This window comes from Nicotiana tabacum, chromosome 13 (genome assembly GCF_000715075.1).
Source record: "Nicotiana tabacum cultivar K326 chromosome 13, ASM71507v2, whole genome shotgun sequence".
NCBI classification, from domain to species: domain Eukaryota; kingdom Viridiplantae; phylum Streptophyta; class Magnoliopsida; order Solanales; family Solanaceae; genus Nicotiana; species Nicotiana tabacum.
In genome coordinates, this window is record NC_134092.1 from 17,394,700 (window position 1) to 17,420,564 (window position 25,865).

The following is a 25,865-nucleotide window of genomic DNA, read 5'->3' on the forward strand; positions in this document are numbered from 1 at the left end:
TGGTATGCTAATGCTGAATTTAAGGCTTCGAAGATTGGGAAACCTTTTGAATATCTCCTTTCTGTCTTCCAAACAGAAAATGGTGGGATTATGTAATATTCTCAAATTCTCTAACTTCAACTCCTCTTCTAACACTGTTGGTTTGTCGATGGTCGGTTCAAAGAGAAAAAAACTATCCATGCTCACATGTCGTAGCTTTGGAAGACTCCAAATACTTGGTGATATTACCATTGTTGATTGACCATTATCCACCACCAGAGTTTCCAGATTCAAGAGGTTTGCAAATGATGGAGGGAAAGCTCTTGCCTCTGTTCGAATGTTTAAGCACCTCAAATGAACAAGCATGCCTATTTCATTCAGCAAAGAATCTGTCAAAGTTATGCGCAGCAGCTCCAACCTTTTAAGAAGCCTCAAATGTCTTAGGTGACAGTTTTCGGAAAGTTTGTTGGGCTTCCCATATTCATCCATGTCTACCTTCAAAGAGAGGAGATGTTTAACATAAGGATTCTTCTTTTCTCTGTGCTGAACAGGACAAATTTTGTTTCTGAATGATCATAATGAATGGTCATTCCCCGTGGCATCAGATCTGAAGAAGAGGATGGATCACTTGAACTTACAAAGCCAAACAACTTTTCCTTTTCAGCTTTTCTCGAACAAAAATCATGCACAAGATCATGAATTTTGATACTCGGGTACCTGATACCTCTCTCATTGAAAAGTATTACCAAGCTACTAGAAATTAACTCATCCACATAAGACTCCTGTACTTCTTCCACACACTTCATGTCATTTTGTTCCACAAACCCTTCGGCACTCCATAAGTCTTTCAGTTGAGAGATTTGAATATCTTCGTCCTTTGGGTAGCTTGCAAGGTAGAGCAAGCATGGCTTTAGGTGATCTGATAAATGGTCATAACTTAACTCTATAACCTCCATCACCTCCCCTTCATTCTTAAAGGATTTCAAATTATTTAAAACTTCCAGCCACAAATCCTCTTTCTTTTCCATCTTCGCAATGACTCCACCAATCAGATCAAGTGCCAAAGGAAGACCTTCACACTTTAGGGCTATTTCTTCTCCAACATCCTTTAGTTCATCGGGGCAACTTTCTTCTCCGAATACCTTTTTCTCTAATAACTCCCAACTTTCTTCTTGTCTTAGCAATCGAAGGTTAAGAGGATCACTGTGACATTTTCCATGCAAAGCCACTTTCTTTTCTCGACTTGTTAAAATAATTCTACTTCCTTTCTGAAAGTCCTGAAAAGGCATTGTTAGCTCGTCCCATGCTTTAGTATCCCACAAGTCATCCAAAACAATAAGGTACCTCCTACTGTGCAGCTTTTTTCGAAGCTCATCATAAACATCAAAATCCTCAGTAAATTTCGCATCCAAACCAGTGACTTGATTAAAAATTTTATGCAACACCTTTTGGCTGTCATACTCTTGGTCGACTGTGCACCATGCACGAATATCGAAATGACTAGTAACTGACATATCATTGAATACTCTGTGCGCAAGAGTAGTTTTACCTGCACCAGGCATGCCAATGATCGAAATAACATCTAGCTCTGCTAGTCGATTGATAAGCTGTGAAATTATCAGATTTTTCTCCTCCTCAAAGCCTACAATTATTTGCCCAACTTGCTTTCTTGTTGACTTTCTTTCAACTGGTTTGTTGGGAGAGTTTACAACAATAAGACTCATGTTTTCCTGTATCTCTTTCTTGATAAGCTTGATCTTTTCTACAATATCAGGTAGTAAGAAAATAAGCTGCAAGAGACCATGATCTCTGACAAGAATTGAATTGATGACATATTCTGCCTCATATGCCACATCTAGAACACGAGTCCAAAGATTCCTATTCAATTCTTGCTCAACATTCCCAAAGAACGATCTTATGAACTGTAGGTATTCTTTCACCAACCCAATTTCTTCCTTTATCAAAGCAACTGCATAAGCATTGGAATTGAGCAAACCATCTAAGTTTATGAGTAGAAGATTCATGAAGAGTGATCCGTCACTCTTGGGGAAGCAGAGTTGATATGAGTCTTCAGGGGCTTTTAAGAAAACATGTTTGAGATCTTTCTTCAGGAATTCAATATTTCCTAGCAAATCTAGACCTGCACAACTTGTTTCATTCATGTTCTCTTCATTCCTTGAGTTCTCTTCTGAGTTGCGAACAAGAATTGATACCTCCCTGGTAAGAGCTACAACACGTGACAAGAATACAAACAGTTTGTCGTGATAAATAATGTCTTTGGGCACATCTGTAAGAATAATCAATAGAAACTCTATCATGAAATGAATGTTTTGAGCTGAAGTGCCAAGAGTAATAACATTAACCCTATGCTCTTGTAGATGAATCAGATACTCTCTAAGAATGTCTGGAGAGGCTTCTAAGAGCTGCTTATTGAAGTGTCCAACTTCTGCTGATTTTGAAGCTTTCAAATTTGTACAACATATGTGCATAACCTCCAGTTGAACAGGAACAATCTCCAGAAGCAGATGAGCTAGCTTTACTTGAGGGACGTCAGCTATCATATCAAACTGATAAGCCAAAAAGGCAAAACAGAAGTGTTTTACTCTCTCAGCCATAAGTTGCAACTGAGGTAAGACATATTCAATTGTCTCATACTCAACGTAATTATTTACTTTTAGCCCATGGAAATCTCTTAAATTACCACATACATTCTGAAGAACCTCATATTCAGTCTTTAATGGGCAAATGAACTCAGCAAGCAACTTGGATTGATCATGGAGATACATGGGGAGGACGTCCAAAAGTTCAACCAACTGATCCTCAGTCATAGTGGCACTTGGTTCAGAATTATGATATGAGCTCAGACAACTTTCCAATTTTTTCAGGAGGCAAGGAGCGACATCATCCGTCAACTTATGCAGCATGTCATCTCCACTCTGATGAAAAAGTGACTGAACCAGATCATGAAGCTCAAATAATACGCAAGATATTTCGGCATCAAAACCACCGGGAATGAAATAAAAAAGCTGAAAAAATGACGACATAAACTTCAGCCACATTGTCAGATTTTCAATTTCATCTGTGTCAAGAGCAATTTGATCTCGTCCATTCTTTAGCCTCTCTATGAAATCCAGAAGATTGTCAATGTCCTTTTGGAATACAGCAGATGTCACCTGCCAAAAGACCAAATGTGTATCAAATTTTCAATGCCACATATTCACCATGATAAATTTTACTCTAAATTAACAGGCAACTAACATAAGTGCAGAGGGCCTGCTTCAAAATAGCCTACTGGATAAGCTAAATGTTTGTCTTGTAGTTATAGCTTATATCACAAAGCAAGCATGTTAAAGAAATATGGTTTACTTTATAATCTCTTCATTCCAATTTATATGAACCAATTTGACTGGGCACGGAGTTTAAAAAAGAAGCGAAAGACTTTTAAAATTTATAATCCTAAACAAGACATAATATTTGTGTGGCTATAATTCTTTTGAAACTTGTGGTGTTAAACATGCCAGAGTATTTGTGTGGCTATAAAAATTTTTCATTAAGGGTAGAATTGAACGTTTAAGTTAAATTATTAGCACTAGCGTGGATGGGTAAGGCCATGGCAATTTTGTATACATGTTAAATAAATGAGAACAAGAATATTATTTTTTTTATAAGTAAAGGCTTTTATTAGAATATGCCTACTAATGTAAAGAAGGATGATAAATTTACTCCTAGAGATGTGCCGTACAGTGTCCTCGGCTATTCATCTGTTGGGAAACGTGTCAGGCTAATAGAAGGGAAAAATATTTGAAAGAGAAAAGCAATAAATTGCACAAGACAAGACAAGATTTACGTGGTTTGGCAATTTTGCCTACTCCACGGCCACACAAAGAATAACTCTTTATTAATTGAAGAGAGAAAGAAGAAGTTGAGGGATGATTTGCAAATGAAAATGCATATCACCCCCTTTTATAGGCATTTGAATGCCCTGCCGAGGTAAGCTCTTACATCATAGGAATGTCGATGTAAGCGCATACATCATACGAAAGCCGATGTAAGCCTTACATCATAAGTTCATCTCTTTTTGACTTTTCTTTCTTTTGTTTTGTCTACTTTTCTTTCTTTCATATACAACAACAAATTTGGTATTATCAATCTCCTCCTCAAACCTATGTTACATCAAGAAAGAAATTTAAAAAAAAAGATTTTCTATTCTCTCGTGGCGCCTTCATGCTATCAGTCTTGAAGGCTAACTGAGGTCGTGCACAGCCTCAGTTTGTCAACACCGACAACTTTGATCAACATGTCTGACGGGTTCTTTGATCTTGGTATCTTCTGTAGGGAAATAGTTTCTTCACTTATCAACTCTCGGATATGATAATACCTCAACTGGATATGCTTCGATCTTGCATGAAACACTGGATTCATGGCAAGATGAATTGCACTCTGGCTATCGCTAAAGAGTTCACAATTGTCTTCTTTACCTAGCTCTTTAAGAAAATTCTTGAGCCAAATCATCTCTTTTCCAGCTTCTGAGATTGCCATGTACTCTGCTTCAGTGGTAGATAGAGCAACACTTTTCTGAACTCTAGACATCCAGCTAACAACAGTACCACCCAAGGTGAACACGTAGTTTGTGGTACTTTTTCGTCTATCCAGATCGCCTCCTAAATTTGCATCAGCAAAACCTTGTAAGATAATATTTCTCCTTTTAAAACAAATTGTCATACCTGAGGTGACTTTGAGATATCGCAATATCCATTTTACACCTTCCCAATGCTCTTTTCCTAGATTTGACATGTATCTACTAACAACTCCAACTGCATAGGCTATGTCAGGTCTAGTGCAAATCATAGCATACATCAAACTTCCTACTGCTGAAGCATATGGAACTTTGGACATGTACTTCCTTTCTTCATCTATCTTAGGTAATTGGTCCTTCGACAGATTAAGATGGCTTCCGAGTGGAGTGCTTCTAGTTTTTGCATCATGAAGACTGAACCTGCTTAGTACCTTTTGTATGTACTTTTCTTGAGACAATTTTAAGGTTCCTTTAGACCTGTTTCTGCTAAACCTTATCCCAAGCATTTGCTTAGCTGGTCCTAAGTCTTTCATTTCAAACTCCTCCGCCAGTTGTTGCTTAACCCTATTGATCTCATTTATGCTAGATCATTCAATTAGCATATCATCAACGTATAACAGTAAAATAATATAGGATTTATCAAGATTTTTGATATAACAGTAATGGTCAATCTCACATCGTGTGAAAATATTATTATGTATGAATCCATCAAATTTCTTGTACCATTGTCAGGGTGCTTGTTTCAAACCATACAAACTCTTCTGCAATTTACACACAAGGTTTTCTTTACCAAAAACTTGAAAACCTTCATGTTGCTTCATGTAGATGTCTTCTTCAAGGTCACCATGCAAGAAAGCAGTTTTAACATCTAGCTGCTCCAAATGCAAATTTTCTATAGCTACGATACTTAGCACCAACCTGATAGTAGTTAATTTGATTATAGGAAAGAAGATCTCGGTGTAATCAATCCCTTCCTTCTGTTGAAAGCCTTTTACTACTAATTGTGCTTTGTATCTCATCTTACCATTATGCTCTTCCTTGACCCTGTACACCCACTTATTTTGCAATGCCTTTTTTCCTTTTGGTAACTCTGTAAGTATCCATGTTTTATTCTTTTGAAGAGAAATCATCTCTTTTTTCATGGCTAGATTCCATTTATCAGAGCTTATCACCTGCATTGATTCAACAAAATGCTCTGGTTCTCCAGCATCAGTCAGAAGTAAATAGTGAAGAGAGAGAGTTAACTTATCTGGAGCATTCGTGATTCTTTTAGATCTCCTTCATGTAGGTTTAGGATTAACTGATCCCGAATTTGATTCAAGTCCTGACTCCAGATCTGGTTCTCCATCTGATTCTATCTCTAGTTCTGGTTCTGATTCTAATACAGATTCAGCTTCTGGTTCGGCATCTTCAATTTAAGATCTAGTTGTAGTCTCTCTAGCCACTTTATTTTCTGAGATTTCTTCTAACTCAACTGTTTCATATGTCTGTCTACTGGTGCTGGTTGGTTCTACTTCAAGCTTGTCTTCGTACATCACATTTTCATTAAATGTGACATTCCTGTGTCTTAGGATCTTTCTATTCTGATCATCCAAAAAGCTATAAACAAAATTATCATCACCATAGCCAATAAAGGAACATTTCTTGGCCTTATGATCAAACTTATCTCTATCATTAAAGTTTACATGCATATAAATAACACAACCAAAAAAATTTAGATGTGAGAGAGTTACCTCATTTCATGTCCATACCTCCTCAGGAATTTCAAAATCCAGTGGTACAGAGGGTCCCCTGTTTATGAGGTAAGCTGTCGTGTTAACAACCTCAGTCCAAAAATACTTCGGCAATCCAGAATGTATTCTCATACTTCTGGCTCGTTCATTGAGGGTTCTGTTCATCCTCTCAGCAATGCCATTTTGTTCCGGTATTTCAGGAACTATCTTGATCATTCTGATCCCATTCCGAGAGCAAAATGCTTTAAACTCTTGACTATCATACTCTCCTCCATTGTCATACTTCAGACATTTTAACTTTAGACTTGTCTGATTTTCAACTCCAGCTTTCCATCTTTTAAAGGTAACAAACACATCAGATTTATTTTTCAGAAAATAAACCCATACCTTTCTTGTGGAACCATCAATGAAGGTGACATAATAGCGTGAGCCTCCCAGAGAAGTTACAGGTGCTGGTCCCCACACATCTGTATGCACTAGTTCCAGCTTCTCTTTCTTTGGCGTCCTTCCCACCTTTGAGAAACTAACTCTCTTTTGGTTCCCGTAAATGCAATCTTCGCACAAACCTAATTCAACATGCTTTAGGTTTGACAACTTTTCTTTGGATGCCAACATTCCCTTCTCACTCATATGCTCGAGCCTACGGTTCCACAATGTTGTATCACGACCATGATCAACTATTGCTATAGTATCTCTCTGTATTGCATTTGCATACAGTGCTCCCTTCTTGAAGCCTCGTGCCACAACCAAATTTCTTTTGGTTATCTTTCACGATCCGTTACCGAATGTTGTTGTATATCCTTCACTGTCAATTTGACCCATAGATATCAATATTTTCTTGAGGCTAGGAACATGACGGACATTTTGCAATTTCCATAGCGTGCCTTGTGAAGATTCGACTGGACTGTCTGCACAATGTCCAGAGGCTCGCCGTTTCCTAGATAAACTTTCTCAAATTTTCTAGCAATATAATTATGCAATAATGTTTTGCATGATATAGAGTAAAATGATGCACCTGAGTCGAGAATCCAAGATTCGATCGGACTGTCTGCACTACAAATTAGTGCATCACCGACTTATTCAGCAATTGCATTTGCTGAATTATCATCCTTGTATTGATCGTTCTTCTTCTTCTTCTTTGGATCTCTACATTGACTACTGTAGTGACCTTTTTATCGCAATTCCAACACGTAATGTCTTTGCGATTTTTGGATTCTTTGATCTGCCACGACCATGACTTTGTCCTTTTTGGCTGCTTCTCCCCCTGCTTTCGATATTAAAAGCAGATCTTGGGGAATCACTTGATTTTCTTCGATGAATATCTTCACTTAGAACCAAGTCTCTAATATTATCCAATTTGAGTTTGGTACTTCCCGATGAACTGCTAACTGCAGTTACTGTTGCAGACCAACTCTCAGGTAGAGATGATAGTAGAATCAATGCCCTTACTTCGTCATCGAATGTTATATTAAAAGAACTCAACTGAGTTAATATTACATTAAACCCATTGATATGTTCCGTAACAGATCCACCTTCTGTCATCTTTAAGTTGAACAATCGACGCATCAAATAGACTTTATTTGAAGCAGATGGCTTCTTGTACATATTTGATAACGCCTTCATCAGGCCCGCAATGGTCTTCTCGTTAATGATGTTAAACGCCATATTTCGTATTAGCGTCAAATGAATCACACTAAGAGCTTGGCGATCTAATAGATCTCAATCTGCTTTGGTCGTAGTCTCTGGTTTTACCTCGGTCAGAGGTAAGTTTAATTTTTTCTGATACAAATAATCCTCTATTTGCATTTTTCAGAATCCAAAATCTTTTCCATTGAACTTGTCAATCTTAACCTTCCCTTCTTTCGATGCCATTTTTCACAACAAAAAAAAAATTATGTGAATAGTGCTTGTGAATAGTAAGGATGATCAATAGTGTCGCACTATTCTTGTGAATAGTATTTGCATCAGTACCGTACTTTTCTACCAGAATTATACTGTCTGTGCTCTGATACCAGTTTTTGGGAAATGTGTCAGGCTAATAGAAGGAAAAAATATTTGAAAGAGAAAAGCAATAAATTGCACAAGACAAGACAAAATATACGTGGTTCGGCAATTTTGCCTACTCCACGGCCACACAAAAAATAACTCTTTATTAATTGAAGAGAGAAAGAAGAAGTTGAGGGATGATTTGCAAATGAAAATGCATACCACCCCCTTTTATAGGCATTTGAATGCCCTGCCGAGGTAAGCGCTTACATCATAGGAATGTCGATATAAGCGCATACATCATACGAAAGTCAATGTAAGCGCGCTTACATTATAAGTTCATCTCTTTTTGACTTTTCTTTCTTTTGTTTTGTCTACTTTTCTTTCTTTCACATACAACAACAGGTTTGCTATTATCAAACGACAACACATAAGGCATATAGTATATGGCATTCACTCCTAGAGTTGTACTTAGCTATATAAATAAGCTTATTTCCATGAAGATGTATGTTTAAGAATGTGTTATGAACTTATTTCCTAATGCTTTTGAAAAGATTCATATTGGGACAAAATCGGTTTTAGTGCTTGAGCTACTTTAATCCCAATCAATAAGCCAAACTGGCTCTAAATTACCAGCGTTTTAGGCAAGTAATACTGCTTTTGAGAGTCTTATTATCATAAAAAATATTTTCGAAAGAGTACTGATTTCATCTTACAATAATTTTTAAAATCATTGTTAGATGGTGGTATGCTTATTTGTTACTACTTACGTCATCATGATGTTAATATTCTAAAATATGTTATTCCAGATATCAACCGAATAACTATTTTACGCCTTAGAAAGTAAACATTCTACAAAGAAAATGCCATGATCAGATTATGAACTTTTGAACAACAATTTCCAAAAGATATGAATAACATTATACTGTCTTAAGGATTACTTGGATAATCATGTAAGTTAGTTTTAATACGTATAAATATTGTATGGCATACCGATGAGTTGTTTGCTTCCCCTTTCTCTCTTTCTCCTTCATTTTCTTTTCCTTTTTCCATGTATGTAATTCTCACTAGTCAAACCAAAAGTAACTTTTCCTTCCCTTCCTCTAATGTTCTCAAGATCTGATGTCTGAATAGTACATAAACCTTTATTAGGAGGAAGAAGTAGAAGAAAGAACACAAGAATCTGAAGGAAGAAGCATAAAGCATATATCAGATGACATTTTACTGCACATATAGCCAGACACCTCAAACAAAAAAAAAAGGTGCATTGACCATAGCTTTTCCAACCCAATTACCAAAATAATATGGAGATATCTACTGAACAAAGCGGATATATGGGCTACAAAAACAATGGAAGTACTGTACTTCAGCTTGAGCCTATGGCAGCAAACAGATCCATAAAATCCTAATCAAAACATTAAACAGATCAAAGCATTGTTGAGGTTTTTTTGTTTTTAAGATGAAATAGTCTGAGGGTGAATGGGAAATTGAGGGAAAATGAAATTTTTGAGTAAAATTTTAAGTTTCCCCCTCTTGACAATGAGACATTGTCCCATATTGGAAGAGAAAAAGATTTTTGGTGGGTATATATATAATTGCTCTTCTTGTAGCTCTTAAAGAGTTAAGAAGAAAGTAAGCCTCGCGCCGTCGTCGTCGTCGTCGCTCGGCTTCGGCTTCGGTCAAATGATTGATTAATTGATTAATTTTTTGGACCAAATTTATTTGTTAATAGTAAATAGTAAATATTAACGTAAGATTATCCGCATTTGTAACGGATATTTTCCAATACGTGTATTGACCACCAGCTGCAATAGCAGCCGCCTAATAATCTTTCCACCATGAATGTGCTTGCTCCACAAATAAGTACTTGCTCCACAAACAAGCTAATGCTTGCTCCACCATGGAGGGTGGACGATTGTTCTTCTTCAACACTGGCTGCTATATATATGTGCAGCAGCTGTTGAAGAAAGACACACACAACACACAATACACAAGACTGAAATCGCTCAACAGATTTGGCTATACATTGCACTCCTTCCTCTCAGTATTTCCATACGATTTTCTGAGTTTCTACTCCTTCGCTCTGCATTGTTTTTAACTTCAAACAAAGCAACTGTAAGTGTGATTTGCTACCGAACTTTGTGTTCGCTGAAACACTGGGGTTTGAAGTACCACTATACCAGTGTGTGATTCGTTCTATCCTGGGAGGAAATAATCCATAACCTTGGGTACTAGGAGGGGATTAAATTCCTTAAGGAAACACTGTCAATTCAGTGGGCTCGAATTAATTACTGTTTCATTACGATAACTTATATTTTATAAAATTATTATTTACAAATACAACAATATTGGCGGGACTAACAAGCATAACCTAAAGAAAGGAGGCAAATAAGAAAACAAACCTGAGCAGCTTTGTAGAATGTAGGCAGTGAGAGCTCTCAGCAACCTCTTAATTATGTTCAGCACCAGTCTTGAACTCAGCCATATCTCCTTTGAATTTTTTCGCGTTCAAAACACTAATTAGAATCACCAGAGGGAATTCAGAAAGTAAGCACTGGGATTCAGAAAGAAAGCTATGTGAAAGAATTTGAAGTGATTGGCTAAAGACAACTTGGAAGGACACCAAACCAATAGAAAGAAGAATCAAACAATTCCAAGATTTAAATACAATTCATTGACTTCTGAAGTCTTTTTTAATACCCATCATCATTTTAGTCTTTGTAATTAATTGTGAAAATTATATACATGTCCCTTGTTTTGAGTTCTGTCTATAATATTATATATACTCCACTTGTCTTGAGATTTGTTTAAACATTTAACACCAAATCACCAGCAAAACATATTAACTATTTCAATAGTTATATAGATGTCAATCAATTGAATCAAAATTAACTTGAACAAGACTTATAGTTAGTTAGTACATACATGAACAGAAAACTTATGTTTCTTTTTTCAACTCATGATGAGATATATACATTACACGTAGAATGAAATATTTTTACCTTTTTCGATTTATAAATCAAATCAAACCAACGTAAAGACAATCTTTTCAATTTTTTTAATTTTATTTTTCCAATCACGGCATGTTTTACGTGAAGTTCCTAAACTATATTGAGACATAAGTGAAGAATGGAGAACAAAGTACGCGCTGGAATTCAGAAATATATGTGAGAGAAGTTGAAGTAATTGGCTAAAGACAACTTGAAACAACAACAAAAAGTTCCATGATTAACATGCAATTCATTGACTTCTGAATTGAAGTCTTTTTATTACTGATAGTTATCTTAGTCTTTGTAATCAATTCGGAATATTATATACATGTTCCTTGATTTGAGATCTGGCCTATAATATTATATATATACTCCACTTTACTTGAGATTATGTTATTTGTGGCTTGAATTATATTTTTTGTATTTTTATAGAACTCATAATCCCTATAGGTTTGGGAAACCCCATTGTTCTAATAGATTTGGGAAAGGAAAATATATTGTCCTGTGAGGATTGGTCTTCGCGATCGCAGTGTATCAACGCGGTCGCATAGAATCGCGAAGGAGAACTGGCAGCTGATGGATCCTTAATCGCGTTTTGGCGTATGTCATATCTCGTTCGCGGAGCTTTGGTATGTTTGGGAATCGCGTTCGCATGGTCCTTATCGCGAACGCGTAAGGCATTTTTTTGGGCAGTAGAGTTTGTCCTTCGCGATCGCGAAAAGGAAGTCCCGCGATCGCGATGGGTATGTCAGTTCAGTGAATTATAAGTACTCTATTTTTGAAGGTTTATGACATTTTAGCATATTTTGAGTTGAGTACCTCGGATTGAGGCGATGTTTGAGACAATTTTTACCATATGGATTGGGGTAAGCATTCTTGACTTGGCTTTGATTATATTTTATGAATCTATCTTCGTTTTTGGCATTTGATTAATGATTTCAAAAGAGAAATTATGGGGTTTTGTCTAAACTTTTCTAAAGAAAATTTTTGAGGTTTGAACATCGATTCGGAGTCGGATTTGAATGAAGTTAGTATGGTTGGACTCATAATTGAGTGAGTTTGTCGGAAATTATAAGTTTTGTCGGGTTTTGAGGTGCGGGCTCGGTTTGACCTTTTGGTTAACTTCGAGTTATTGATTAAAGATGCGACCTTTATCATTTGGGATTGTTTCCTTGGGCATTATTTGATGTTTTTGAGTTGCTTTTGGCTAGTTTCAAGCCTCTCGGAGGTTGATACGCGCAGGGTGGCATTTCTAGAGTATTGTTTGGCTTGCTCGGTATTGTTTTAGCTTGTTTAAAGTAAGTATCTTCTCTAAACCTTGTTGAGGCACTAGTTGCCTGAATTATTTGTGATAGCTACGTGCTATGAGTGTGGACATGTGTGGGGTTTCAACCCATGTGCTAACACTAGGAGTATTTATCGATGCTCGGGTTGTGCTTAGGCTATGATAAGCCTAGAATTTACAGTTAAGCTTTAAGCTATGATGTTTCTCATATTTGTAACATTGTGTAAACTATTTAAGTTATGTTTGAGGCTACATAGAGGTTTAATCCCTGAATGAACTTGATAAATGCTATTCTGTGATGAAATTGCTGATTTGAGCTATGATAACAAACTCTTGCACATGCCTACACTTTAGCATGTTATTATACTAGTCCAAAAGCATGAAATCTGATAATTATTCATCATATATATATATATATATATATATATATATATATATATATATATATATATATATATATATATATATATATATGTGTGTGTGTGTGTGTGTGTGTGTGTGTGTGTGTGTGTGTGTGTGTGTGTGTGTGTGTGTGTGTGTGTGTGTGTGTGATATGATTTGAACTGGATGCCTGTAACCACGTCGAGTGGATTGTGTTGTTATGCATGTGATCATTCCGGGCGGATTGTGTTGTTATGCCTGTCACCACGTGATGAGCGCAAAACACAATACGAAGTTAATGCTCGCTAGCCAAAGATAGTATGGTTTAATTATCATCTCCACAAGGATTGGATTTAAATAATTCAGTATGATCAAAACTTGATTGGATTAATTACGAACTATGATTAACTACTAAAGTAAAGCAATTGATAATTCACTACAAAGAACTAGCGATTAACAGAGTTGGTTTCTTATCAATGTGAGAAATAAGGGCTTTGACATGACAGGTGCAAGATTGTTATTCTGGATATGATACTGTTATATTTCACTTCTTGAGATTCTATTGATTCTCACGAATTCAATAGGTGATTAGCTTATACTTCCGATTCAGACTCCTCTCTTGATTAAATATAAATCTTTAAAATAAACTAATGTGAAGTGCGGTGAAACATGCAAGAATCTATTGGTAGGCATGATCAAAGAGAAACTTCTCGCGAATATTTTTCAATCTTAATTTAAACGGTAACTCAAAAATCTCTCTCGATTACTTCGAAGAATCACCAAAACAAACTAAGGCATACACTGCAATAATATTCAATAAGATGTTCCTCTTTCGATTAAACACAGAAAGAATAAAATCACAACTATAGTAAAGCTCATCCAATAAATTCAAGCAATTAAGTAGTAGTCGAATCCATAAACAACAATCAAGTCACCAAATCATGTCAAACCCTAAGGCAAACTACTCCATAACTATGGAGGAAGTCATCACAAATATAATTAAAGAGTGAGAAAGTATCAATCTAACATTACAATCCAAACTACCGTATTGAATTGATGGAAAGATGATGAAATCTTGTGTCGTGTAGCCTTCAATGCTCTCCAAAAGCTTCCAATGTGAAAAGTCTTCTAAAAGTCGTATTTTTAGTATATTTATACTATATAGGAACGGGTCGGACGAAACTATCCTTTCCAAGATGAAGTAGGAGAAATACTCTGTAAAAGTTGCACATGCACGGCACATGGCATGCCGCCCCATGCGGTGCGTCTGCAGAGAAGTTCAGAGAGTTGATTTTTATACTCTGCAGGAACTTTGCACTAGCGCCCCGCGGCGCATGGCGCAGCGCAGTAGTGCACTTTTCCCAGAGTAATTTTTTTTCTCACTTTTTGACTTTCAGACTTGGTCCTCGACCCCCGAACATGATCCCGGCTTAATATCTTGGGCTTCTACTCAGACTTCAAAGTCCCAAGTTATCCATTTTAACTCCAAACTTGTTTCTCCACGCTATTCGGAGTCGGGTTTGAGTGAAGTTAGTATAGTTGACTGAGCAGAATACTATAAAATAAAGAATTATGAGCATCAAAGTGGTTTTACCTGAGATTTCATTATTTGATCATATATCTGTTCTATACTTATTGAAATTATGAACTGCATAGGTGTTAATGAGTATCATCTATAGTTCTTGGTTCATTTGCCTCGCCGAGGTTAGTTAGGATACTTATTGAGTACATGGTGTCGGTTGTACTCATACGACACTTCTGCATCTTGCATGTAGATCTTGGAGCTGATGTTGCTGTGCATGGCGGGAGCTGGCATTAATGATGTATCCGTATTCCAGTTATGGCTATCACTTGTCCTTGGTTGCTTTAGACTTGAATTCTATTCATGTACAATCCAAACAAATATTGTAATTATTCAGTTCAGGTTTTTGTAAAATCTAAGTCTTAGTAGCTCATGACTTATACTACTAATCCTTAGGTTGTTGTATAAAGGTTTAGTTATTTCATCATTTATTTCTCATTAATTTCATTTGGAATATGCTGACTGTTAATTGGCTTACCTAGTGGGTTGGGTTAGGTGTCATCACGACTAGTGGATTTTGGGTAGTGACAAGTTGGTATTAGAACTCTAGGTTCATAGGTTCTACGAGTCATGAGTGAGTGTTTAGTAGAGTCTTACGGATCGATATGATAATGTCCATACCTATCTTCGAGAGGTTACATGGCATTTAGGATAAACATCTTATCTTTCTTTCCTTATCGTGCGCCATTGATTCAGGTTGAAGCATTTCTCTTTGAATTCCTTCCACTCACTCGTATGTTATGTGAGCGCTCGGTATCGGCCATGCACCAACGGCTTGTGATTCCATAGATGGGGTGCGAGACTGTAATAATCCGACATTTTAAGAGTGAACTTTTTAAAATTATTTCTTTAATTATAATTCACTTAATTTTAGCGATTTACATATTGAAGCGAGTAATTATAGAATATATTTTTGGGAATATTAGTTACATCATACTATACTAAAAGTGGGAACACCCTATCTTCAAAGTTAAATTACTAATATATCCTTTTTAAAAAGGTTGTCAGTCTTCCTAGCAACGAGGATATCGGCTACTATCTGAGAGTCAATCTCCAGATAGAAGTCATTATACCCCTGTTGTATACACCATTGAACTGCTACTTTAGCGGCCATTGTTTCAGTGCTATTGTTGGTGTTGCTTCGGACCGGCAAGGAGAAGGCCATTATCAGATCACCTTATTCATTTCTTACTATGCCTCCTACTCCAGCTTTTCTCGTTTCTTTTAAATAGCTTCCATCGGTATTGACTTTATCTTCCAGTAAATAAATACTTTTGTTACTTTTAACCGGGTGAATATGGAGAATTATTCAATCAGTTTCGTTGGCAGACATTTTGTGAGTTTAATTGTCTTAATTATTCATTGATTGTTTGCTTGTTTATCTTCCACGGTTATAATATTGCACTACGAAGAGCCACACCCCTTCATTAGTCCTCTTAAAACACCTCCATCTTGCATCTTCCTCTTAGTTTTTACTGATCGAATAATTATTATGTGCTTTGGCTAAAACTTAAAAGCCGCATAATCCTTTCCTATTCATCATCGTCTTTCTATGTATCATCTTAATTACGCCTCCTCTATTCTTAAGAATGAAGAGACTGAGTGTGTTTAGTTGTGAAGATCTCCTTTTGAAGTTTATTACGGTATTTGCTGGACATACATGTTTCTTTTTTACTCTCTAAACTTTTGGCATTTTCTCCCTTACTTTTGTTTCATTTGCCAAAATATAGAATACTTCTTATGCAAATGATAATTGTGGATGTGTTTATTCATTCTTCACAGCTACATCTTTTTTTTAAAGATAATATGTTATAATAGTAAAATACTATCCTTTTCTTTCTTCTTTGATGTGGCATCGTTATTATTCGCTTGTTTCATTTTTATTATACTGACTTTGTAGCCAGTCAGCTTGTAAATTAAACTTATTTTAATTATTCAACTTTGATTGTTATTTTCTTTACATAATGTGGAATACTTTGTGCACCTGACTGAATTTTTTATTGTTAGTTTCTTTCATCTTTAATGGTTGTAATATTTTTACATTCCAGCCTTTCTTTATCACACTCTATAAAGGTGCACAACAAAATGCCTATATAGTGGCAAACTTGAGTACAGACGAAACAATCGTGGTTCATGCTTTAGGCAAAAACTCTTCTTTTCTACTTCAGTTAGGCTTCTGATCTATTATTTCGTTTAATTAGTTTAGACAGATTTGATTGGTTACGATTAATACTTACATGACTATGTTTATTACTTTTTGTTTTTAATTTGAGTCACATGCAGTCATTAGTATTCTTTCTATGTTCGTTATAATTTATTTATCATATTTTTTAAAGGTATCAATTTAATTAATTTTTAGCAAGGTGAACTAAAGTAACTCATTCTTTTGGAACTAATTTTATGAATATTAGAAAAAACTGCAGGACAGCTCGATAAGCAAAATATAATGTGTACCCAAATATATTTATATCCATTCCGGAGAAAGCAGAAGTGGGAAAGGAATTTAAAGCATAAGAGCCGGGGTAGAGATAGAGGTGATGAAAGACATACGATCAAGGTGTTAGCTAGAAGCTTGGTTTTTCTTTTGTTGTTATGCTGAACATAATCTTACGTACGAGTATTAGAAAAAAATAATGCAATCATTAGCTCTATGCATTATTAATGGTTTGTTTGGTATATTTTTTCAACATGTGTATAACTAATACTTGTATTAGTTATACATCATACTTGGCATTGTCCTATGTACAAGTAATGCATAGAAAACTATGGCATTAGTAATACCAAGGCTATTAACGCATGCATTAGCATGGTTAAAGACAAAATTGTCCTTAAAGTCCCTTAAAGCTAGAGAATATGGAGGGCATTTTTGTAAACAACTATTTTTCTTAAAAATTATGCAACACATTATAATTTTAATACACCACACCAAACAGTAGATAAGAAATAATATATACATAACTAATGCTATGCATTACTAATTCATGCATTACTAATACACTTTATTCCGCACTATTCTTATACACCTGTCAAACGATCCCGAAAAGAGTCGAAGCCAAAAAGACAAATTTAAACTAATTCATTGGTATGCTTTTCTTTCTTTCTTTCCGTTCTATTCTTTTTGTGATGAATGAAGTATACTGCGTGCACTTTCACTTGTAGATAATCATCGACATAATAAATACATTACTAATGTAATGAAGTGTATAGTGCTTCTTGAGAGTTCACTGAAATGATCTAAACGGCATAGAGATGTTGTAATTAACCTTTTTGTTAGGATTTAGATTACCCACTTGGTTCACTTTTGGTGAAAGAGTACTTAAAAACAGGAAAAAGATATATGTAAAGTTTCTTAATTTGTTGATAGGTGTGTATAGTTCCTATCCAGTAAGACTTCACGTGGCAGATGCTTTTGGAGGAGAAATAGGTGTACTAGGTTATGGTATTTAAAAGGAGAAACATCAAATTAAAGAGTGACTAGGGAAGCTACGCACCGTCAATAAAATTCCTTCTCCCAAAATTTGTTGTCTTTCAACTTCAGTAAGTAATTCGCTTGTTCCTATGAATGCCTCTTTTCATGTGTGATTTTAATTCAAACCTTAAATGTTTCGATCAATTGATTTTCATACTCGCTTCATATTATTCATAGATAATTGGGAATGATTATTTCTTTATTAATTATGCAGCACATCATTTTTTTAAATGTAAAAAACAAATAAAATATTAACGAATTAATTGGGTATTACGAATTGGCATTAGGTATAGTAATTGTTATCTTTCAAGAAAAATAATTTTATTACTTATATAATTAACCTGTTGGAATTTTATTGTATTGAACAAGAAGCAAGATCAGTTAATCCGATCTACGGAGGGGCTAACGTTAATATTTGAGAATTAATTGTCACGTAGTTTATAGTTTAGAAAAGAGCAAGGTTTGAGATACAATATACTTTAAACTTTATATGAAATCTAATTGAGGAGGACACGAACTCACTATGTGATGCCTTTGTAATCTATATAAAACATAATAATAGCTTGGTTGAAGCCTAGTTATGTGAACCTAGTTTAACTACAAATACAAGTGTAACAGCTCGCTCAGTCGTTTTGAGAATTTACACTTCGCTCGGTAGTTTGTGGGCATGATTAGCTCCGTATGATGTATTATGAATTGTGGTGCATCGTTGCGTTCGGTTTTCAGGTGATTCGAAATTAGTTTGGAAGAATGCATTTCATGTTTAAAGCTTTTAGTTGGAAGAGTTGACCAAGTTTGACTCTTTAGTATTTGACATCGGATCGGAGTTTTGATGGTTCTGTTAGGTCCGGATGGTGATTTGTGACTTGGGCATATGCCTGGATTTGCATTTGAATATTTTAAAAAGGTTTCGACACTATTTGATAGTGCCGAAAGTTGGAAATTTGAAGATTTGAAATATTCATAAGTTTGACCGGGAGTTGACTTTGATGATATTAGGTTCTGATTATGGTTCCGGGAATTGAAATAGCTTCGTTATGTCATTTGAGACTTGTGTACAAAATTTGAGGCCATTCCGAATTGATTTGATATGGTTCGGCACGAGTTTCGGAAGTTGAAAGTTCATTAAGTTCGATTTGAGATGCGATTCGTGGTTTTGATATTTTTATGCGTGATTTGAGCCCTCAAATAAGTCTGTGTTATGATATGGCACTTGTTGGTATGTTCGGACGGGGTCCCTAGGGGCTCAGGTGAGTTTCGGATAGGTTTGAGTTGTGTTGTGCTCGTTTTTTATGTTTCGACGTTGTTTATTCGAGCATAAATGGTACCATATTAAGCAAATGAGCTCTAATTTCTATTTTGATTGAAGCATTAGATCTGTATCGTAATTACGGAGCTATAGCAAAAATAATCATCGAATTCGTACATCGTATGAGGGAGTTATGCTCATTTTAGTGTCGGAGAAGAAAGCTAGTGCTTCGCAGATGCGAAGTTGGGTCCGCATCTGAGACCCCGCAGGTGCAAAACATGGACAGCAAATACGGAAATTATAGCTGGCAGATCGCAGGTGCGGATTTTGAGCGCAGAAGCGAATTTCCCCCGTGTATTAAAAAAATTAGACTGCGTTTATTTAGTATTTTGAGCATATCTTGAGTTCTAGAGCTCCTTTTGAGAGGATTTTCGCGGCGTTATTCTCATTTTTCCATGGTGGTCAGTATCTATCCTCAGATTTTGTATTGTAACATTATTATTCTAGTTCATTTATGAATTAACCCATATTTTAATTGGAAATTTGTGGGTTTTATCCTAAAACTTAAGGGGATGAAATTTATGAATTTAGAGGTTGATTTGAAGTCAGATTTGAATTGAGATAGGTATTTTTGACTTGGATTTGATTATTTGACATGATTCCATCTTTGATTTTATTATTTAAATGGTGAATCTAAAAGAGAAATTGGGAGTTTTTGTCTAAACATTTTCATAAAGTGGAATTTTGAATTTTGAACATCGATTCACAGTCGGATTAGAGTAAAATTAGCATGGTTGGAATCGTATTCAAATGAGTTGTCAGAATTTGTGAGTTGAGTCAGTTTTCGAGGTGCGGACCCGGGTTTGCCTTTTTGGTTGACATTCATGATTTCACGTGGACACTGATATGTAGGCATAGAGAAGTACTTTCCCCATGCAATCTGATAATGAAACATCTTATTTATTGTTGAAAGGTTTTGGGAAAAATCACAGTTTTTCTGACTCACTGATGTTTTGGTGATTTCGGTGAAGGATTTGAGTTTTACTGTTATACCTGAAAAGCATGACTATTTTTTCGTAACTATTAACGAGCTGAGCTGAGCATCTCTGAGTTATTTCTTTTATCAATTTTATTATATTGTTATGAACTGTTGTCGGCTATTGGTGTTGGACTCCGACCTTGTCCCAGCTCGTCACTACTTTTAACCTAAGGTTAGATTTATTACTTATTGAGTACATGTGGTTGGTTGTACTCATACTATACTTCTGCACCTTGCTTGAAGATTTTTTATGTTAATATTGTTGTGTATGGTGGGAGCTGGCAATGAAGACGTACCTGCGTTCCAGATGTTGCTGCATTTTGTTCTTGGTTGCTTTAGTAAGTTTCAATCTATTCATGTATATTTCAAACAGATGATGTATTTATTTCATACTAGCTTTGTAAACTCTAAATCTTAGAAGCTCATGATTTATACTACAAGTCCTTAGGAATTCTTTGTATAAACGTACAGTTGTATTATCATTACTTCTCTTAATAAATCTCATTGGAATTGGTTTATTATTAATTTTCTTACCTAGCGGGTTGGGGTTAGGTGCCATCACGACTAGTTATATTTTGGGTCGTGACAAGTTGTTATTAGAGCTCTAGGTTCATAGGTTCTACGAGTCATGAGCAAATGTCTAGTAGAGTCTTGCGGATTGGTATGATGACATCCATACCTATCTTCGAGAGGCTATAGGGCATTTAGGATAAACTTTTCATCTTTCTTTCCTTATCGTGCATCATTGATTCAACGTGAAACGTATCACTTTGAATTCCTTCCACTCACTCGTTTGCGTACGTAAGCACTCGGTATCAGTTGTACATCGACGGCTTGTGGATCCCATGGATGAGGTGCGAGATTTGTTTTCTGTGTTTTGGTGATGGGCCAGTCTGGAGGACTTGAGGCCAGGTTTAGACCGCAGCTTAGGCTCGGTAGTTTCAGTTGTGTGAGTATATGCTTTTGGACTTATATGTCCGGTACTATCCCTATGAGTGAAATTTGTGGCTCGATGAGTGGTTGGATGGCTATATGATGAAGTATGATGTTACTGTGGGATGTGTTCATATTGTTTGAACGTGATGAGAAAAGTTTGCTTGAGATGTAAAAAGGACTATTGGGTGCTTGATTTCAATATTAATGTGTTGTATAGTCTCGAGTTATGATCGTAATGCAGAATCTTTCATGTTGTTTATTTGCGGAACGAAGTATATTTTCATGTCTTGTTGATGAGTTCAGACTCAGGAAGATTAAAGGACTGTGTATTAGTCGTGGCTGTGAAAGGGTATAGAGAGATGTCAATTTGAGACTACGCATGTGGGTTATCACCTGCGGGGTAATCTACAGACATTGTGATCCTTATGATGTTATGTTGAGGCTTTCTTTCCTATGAGTAGGTCATATTTGTATGATTTGATTTTGATCGGTTGTAATAGTTGACTTGACCGTCGTGAGGATGCATGCGAGATTTATAGATGATTTGAGGTATTAGATGGTTTGTGTTACATGAGCTTATGAAGGATTGAGTTTAATTTTGGTGAGATTATGGCAGTAATAGAGTAAGGGTATTATGAGTTATCGAGTATTTTATTCTATGGCTTTGAGCCAAGTGGGGGAGTATGCTAGCGTCAATTCGATTACATAGTTATGTGTTGTACTGGTCTCAGTTTGAGGCATACTTGTGAATCAGATGTGACTTGCGGAGGTTGAGATCGAGAGTGAATCGAGTAAAGGAATTTTTGGATACATGTTATGTTATACTTTATGGGTATATGGGAATCATGAAAAGATTGAGTTGTTATTCGTGAAGGATGTAGTGCGCAAGAGTAGGAAATTACTCGGTTGCTTAAAGGTGTGGATTACTTCTTTGAGTGTTGTCGTGCTAGTGGGGAATAGGTCGTTCAACCCATTTGGACGGTGCAATTGAGATTTGAATAGAGTAGATGACTCTCGAGAAGGTTCTAATGGATTCAAGAATTATATGTAGCAATTGAGAATTTTGTGGATTTGTATATGGCTAGAATCTGAGATTTACATTGGATGGTGTCGAGAATCATTGTATTTCTTTATCATTATGGATTCTACATCACAGTATCAAGAAGATGAAAGAAACAACTTTAGATTCATATAAGGTCTCTTCAGAGTGGGTGTCTTGATTGTGGTACTTTTGGGGTGCTTAAGAGGGAATACAACGGCTAATGGGCATGGAAGAATGTTAGAAGTATTTCCCGTGGGGATGATTTTGTATGATAGATGGGTTATCCATTCGAGTAGCGGAGTTGGAATCGACTATGGCGATTCATGTGTTCCATGGAATTGGAGGTTGGAAGTTCTCAGAAGCAGATTGTTTCGTGGTTATGGACTATGTAGATATGGCCAAAGTTAGCCAACTAGTAGTATGTGTTACAGTTAGGTTATTGTAGACTTTTGGAGGGTTATTTATCTATCCGTGGATGACCAAGGTTGATTTGGGGGCTCATTGATAGGCCTAATGAGGATGTGTATCCTACACCGGGTGGGATTTGTTGATTCGACACCGTATCGCTGAAAGATATGTCATTCTATTAGAATTGATCTTATGCGTATCCGATGTGTTATATATGTTACTCTTTTATGCTACAAGGGGTTGTGATTTGTTGGTTATATCATATGATTACATCTTGGGTTATGGATATGACTTGATACAGCTTGTTCAGACTTATACAGTGTGTAGGTGTGAGATTCAAGTCTTTAAGGAATTTCGGATGTTGGAAATTGGGTTCCAAGGTTTATGGGCTAAAGTTGAATTAAGGATCTTCAGTTAGGTTGTGTCGTCAGGATTATATGGATTAGGGTGACATGGTATCACCCCCATGTATGTGCATGGTAAGGTAACACAGCGATTTGAAGGCTTTGGAATGACTCTGGGCACGTTCGAGGACGAACGTATGTTTAACTGGGGGAGAATGTAACGACCAAGATCGGTCATTTTGAGCATTTGCACTTCACTCGATAGTTTGAGGGCATGAGTAGCTTCGTATTATGTATTATGACTTGTGTGCATCGTCACTTTTGGTTTTTGGGTGATTCGGAATTAGTTTGGAAGAATGAATTTCATGTTTGAAGCTTTAAGTTGGAAGAGTTGACCAAGCTTGACTTTTGAGTATTTGACCCCCGATCGGAGTTTTGATGGTTTCGTTAGGTCCGGATGGTGATTTTTTGACTTGGGCATATGCCCAGATTTGCATTTGGATATTTCTAGAAGGTTTCGGCACTATTTGGCGAAAGTTGGAAATTTGAAGTTTTGGAATATTCATGAGTTTGATCGGGAGTTGACTTTGATGATATCAGGTTCGGATTAGGGTTCTGAGAGTTGGAATAGATTCGTTATGTCATTTGGGGCTTGTGTGCAAAATTTGAGGCCATTTCGAGTTGAATTGTTATGGTTCAGCATGAGTTTTGAAAGTGAAAGTTCAAAAGTTCATTAAGTTCGATTTGAGGTGCGATTCATGGTTTTGATATTTTTATGCGTGATTTGAGGCCTCGAGTAAGTCTGTGTTATGATATGGGACTTGTTGCTATGTTCGGACGGGTCTCGAGGGGCTCGGGTGAGTTTCAGATAGGTTTGGGTTGTGTTGTGCTCGTTTTTGATGTTTTGACGTCATTTCTTCAAGCATAGATGGTACCATATTAAGCAAATGAGCTCCAATTTCTGTTTTGATTGAAGCATTAGATCTGTATCATAATTACGGAGCCATAACTAAACGAATCATAGAATTCGGATATCGTATGAGGGGGTTATGCCCATTTTAGAGTCGGAGAAGAAAGATGGTGCTTCACAGATACGAAGTTGGGTCCGCATCTGCGACCCCGCATGTGCGAAAAATGGACCGCAAATACGAAAATTACAGCTGGCACACATTAGGTGCAGATTTTGAGCGCAGAAGCGAATTTCCCTGTGTATTAAAAAAATTAGATTGCATTTATTTAGTATTTTAAGCATGTCTTGAGTTCTAGAGCTCCATTTGAGGTGACTTTCGCGACGTTCTTCTCGTTTTTTCATGGAGGTCAGTATCTAACCTCAGATTTTGTATTTTAACATTATTATTCTAGGTCATTTATGTATTAACCCATGTTTTAATTAGAGGTCGATTTGAAGTCGGATTTGAATTGAGATAAGTATTTTTTACTCGGTTTTGATTATTTTATATGATTGCATATTTGATTTTGGTATTTAACTGGTGAATCTAAAAGAGAAATTGGATGTTTTGTCTAAACATTCCTAAAGTGGAGTTTTGAGTTTTGAATATCGATTCGGAGTCAGATTAGAGTAAAATTAGCATGGTTGGACTCATATTCGAATAGGTTATCGGAATTTGTGAGTTGGGTCAATTTTTAAGGAGCGGGCGTGGGTTTGCCTCTTTGGTTGACTTTGGGCCTGGCTTACTCGGTATTAGATTTGGCTTGTTCGAGGTAAGTAACACTTCTAAACATGGAGTTGAGGGTATGAACCCCTAAATATACGTGATATATATTTGGTGTTGAGGTGAGGCACACGCTAGGTGACGGACGTTTGGGCTTGCACCGTGTGAATTATGACTCGATTGATTCTATGGTACTGTGGAGTGACCTAATCTTGTTTCTATTCATAAAATTTCTACGTGCTAGGGTAATTGAGTTGTGATCCTTGTTAGATACCATATCTAGGCTATATGCTTATTTTGTTGAGATCCACTGAGGTCATTTATACTGTTGAGTTATTTGCTTATATTGCAATTACATACTCATTCATTTGCATATAATATCTCAGTCTCTGTTGACATTTATTGATACATCATATCATCATTTTTGGGTTGATTTTCATGGCATTTTGAGCCTGAAAGACTAGAGAAATTGATGACTGAGTTGAGGCCTAAGAGCCGGATTATGAATGATATTGATGGGATCGGGCTGCACGCCGCAACAGGTATTATTAATTCATGCCATGATTGGTTTGTTATAGAGTTTGGGCTGGATCTACCCCTCCAGAATCTGCACACCCACAGTGAGTGCAGTTTATATTGATTCATTTGGGCTGGATCTTCCATGTACAGTGCTGAGTGACTGAGAGTGTTAAGGGCTGGATCTGCCATGTTCAGTGTTGAGTGACTGAGTGTGTTGAGTGATTGAGCGTGATGAGTGAAAAGTGTGAGAAAATGAGATTGAGTACTCTGAGAGTATGAGTATATGAATTCATCATTGTGATGCATTGCATTTGACATGCATACTTGACATACATGCATATAGATGCATTCCCTCATGCTACGCGGTTTTGGTGACATTCATGATTTCACGTGCACACTGATATATAGGCATAGAGAAGTACTTTCCTCATGCTATCTGATAATGAAATATCTTATTTATTATTTAAAGGTTTTGGGAAAAATCAAAGTTTTTCTGACTTACTCATATTTTGGTAATTTCGGTGAAGGATTTCAATTTTACTATTATACCTGAAAAGCATGACTATTTTTCCGTAACTGTTAGCGAGCTTAGCATCACATGTATGAGTTATTTCTTTTACCACTTTTATTATATTGTTATGAACTATTATTGGCTATTGGTGTTACACTCCGAC

At 36.3% G+C, this 25,865-nt stretch overlaps 1 protein-coding gene across 1 annotated transcript; it reads right to left on the bottom strand.

Moving 5' to 3' along the window:
* Positions 1–476: 476 nt before the first annotated feature.
* On the bottom strand, positions 477–10,890 carry LOC107767442 (putative late blight resistance protein homolog R1B-17). Its single transcript, XM_016586452.2, has 3 exons — positions 10,677–10,890; positions 9,268–9,400; positions 477–3,152 (listed from the first exon to the last, which is right to left on the bottom strand). Exons 2-3 carry the CDS (start codon positions 9,325–9,327, stop codon positions 477–479), a joined length of 2,736 nt encoding a protein of 911 aa, XP_016441938.2. The 5' UTR covers positions 9,328–9,400; positions 10,677–10,890.
* Between the last annotated feature and the right edge of the window lie 14,975 nt (positions 10,891–25,865).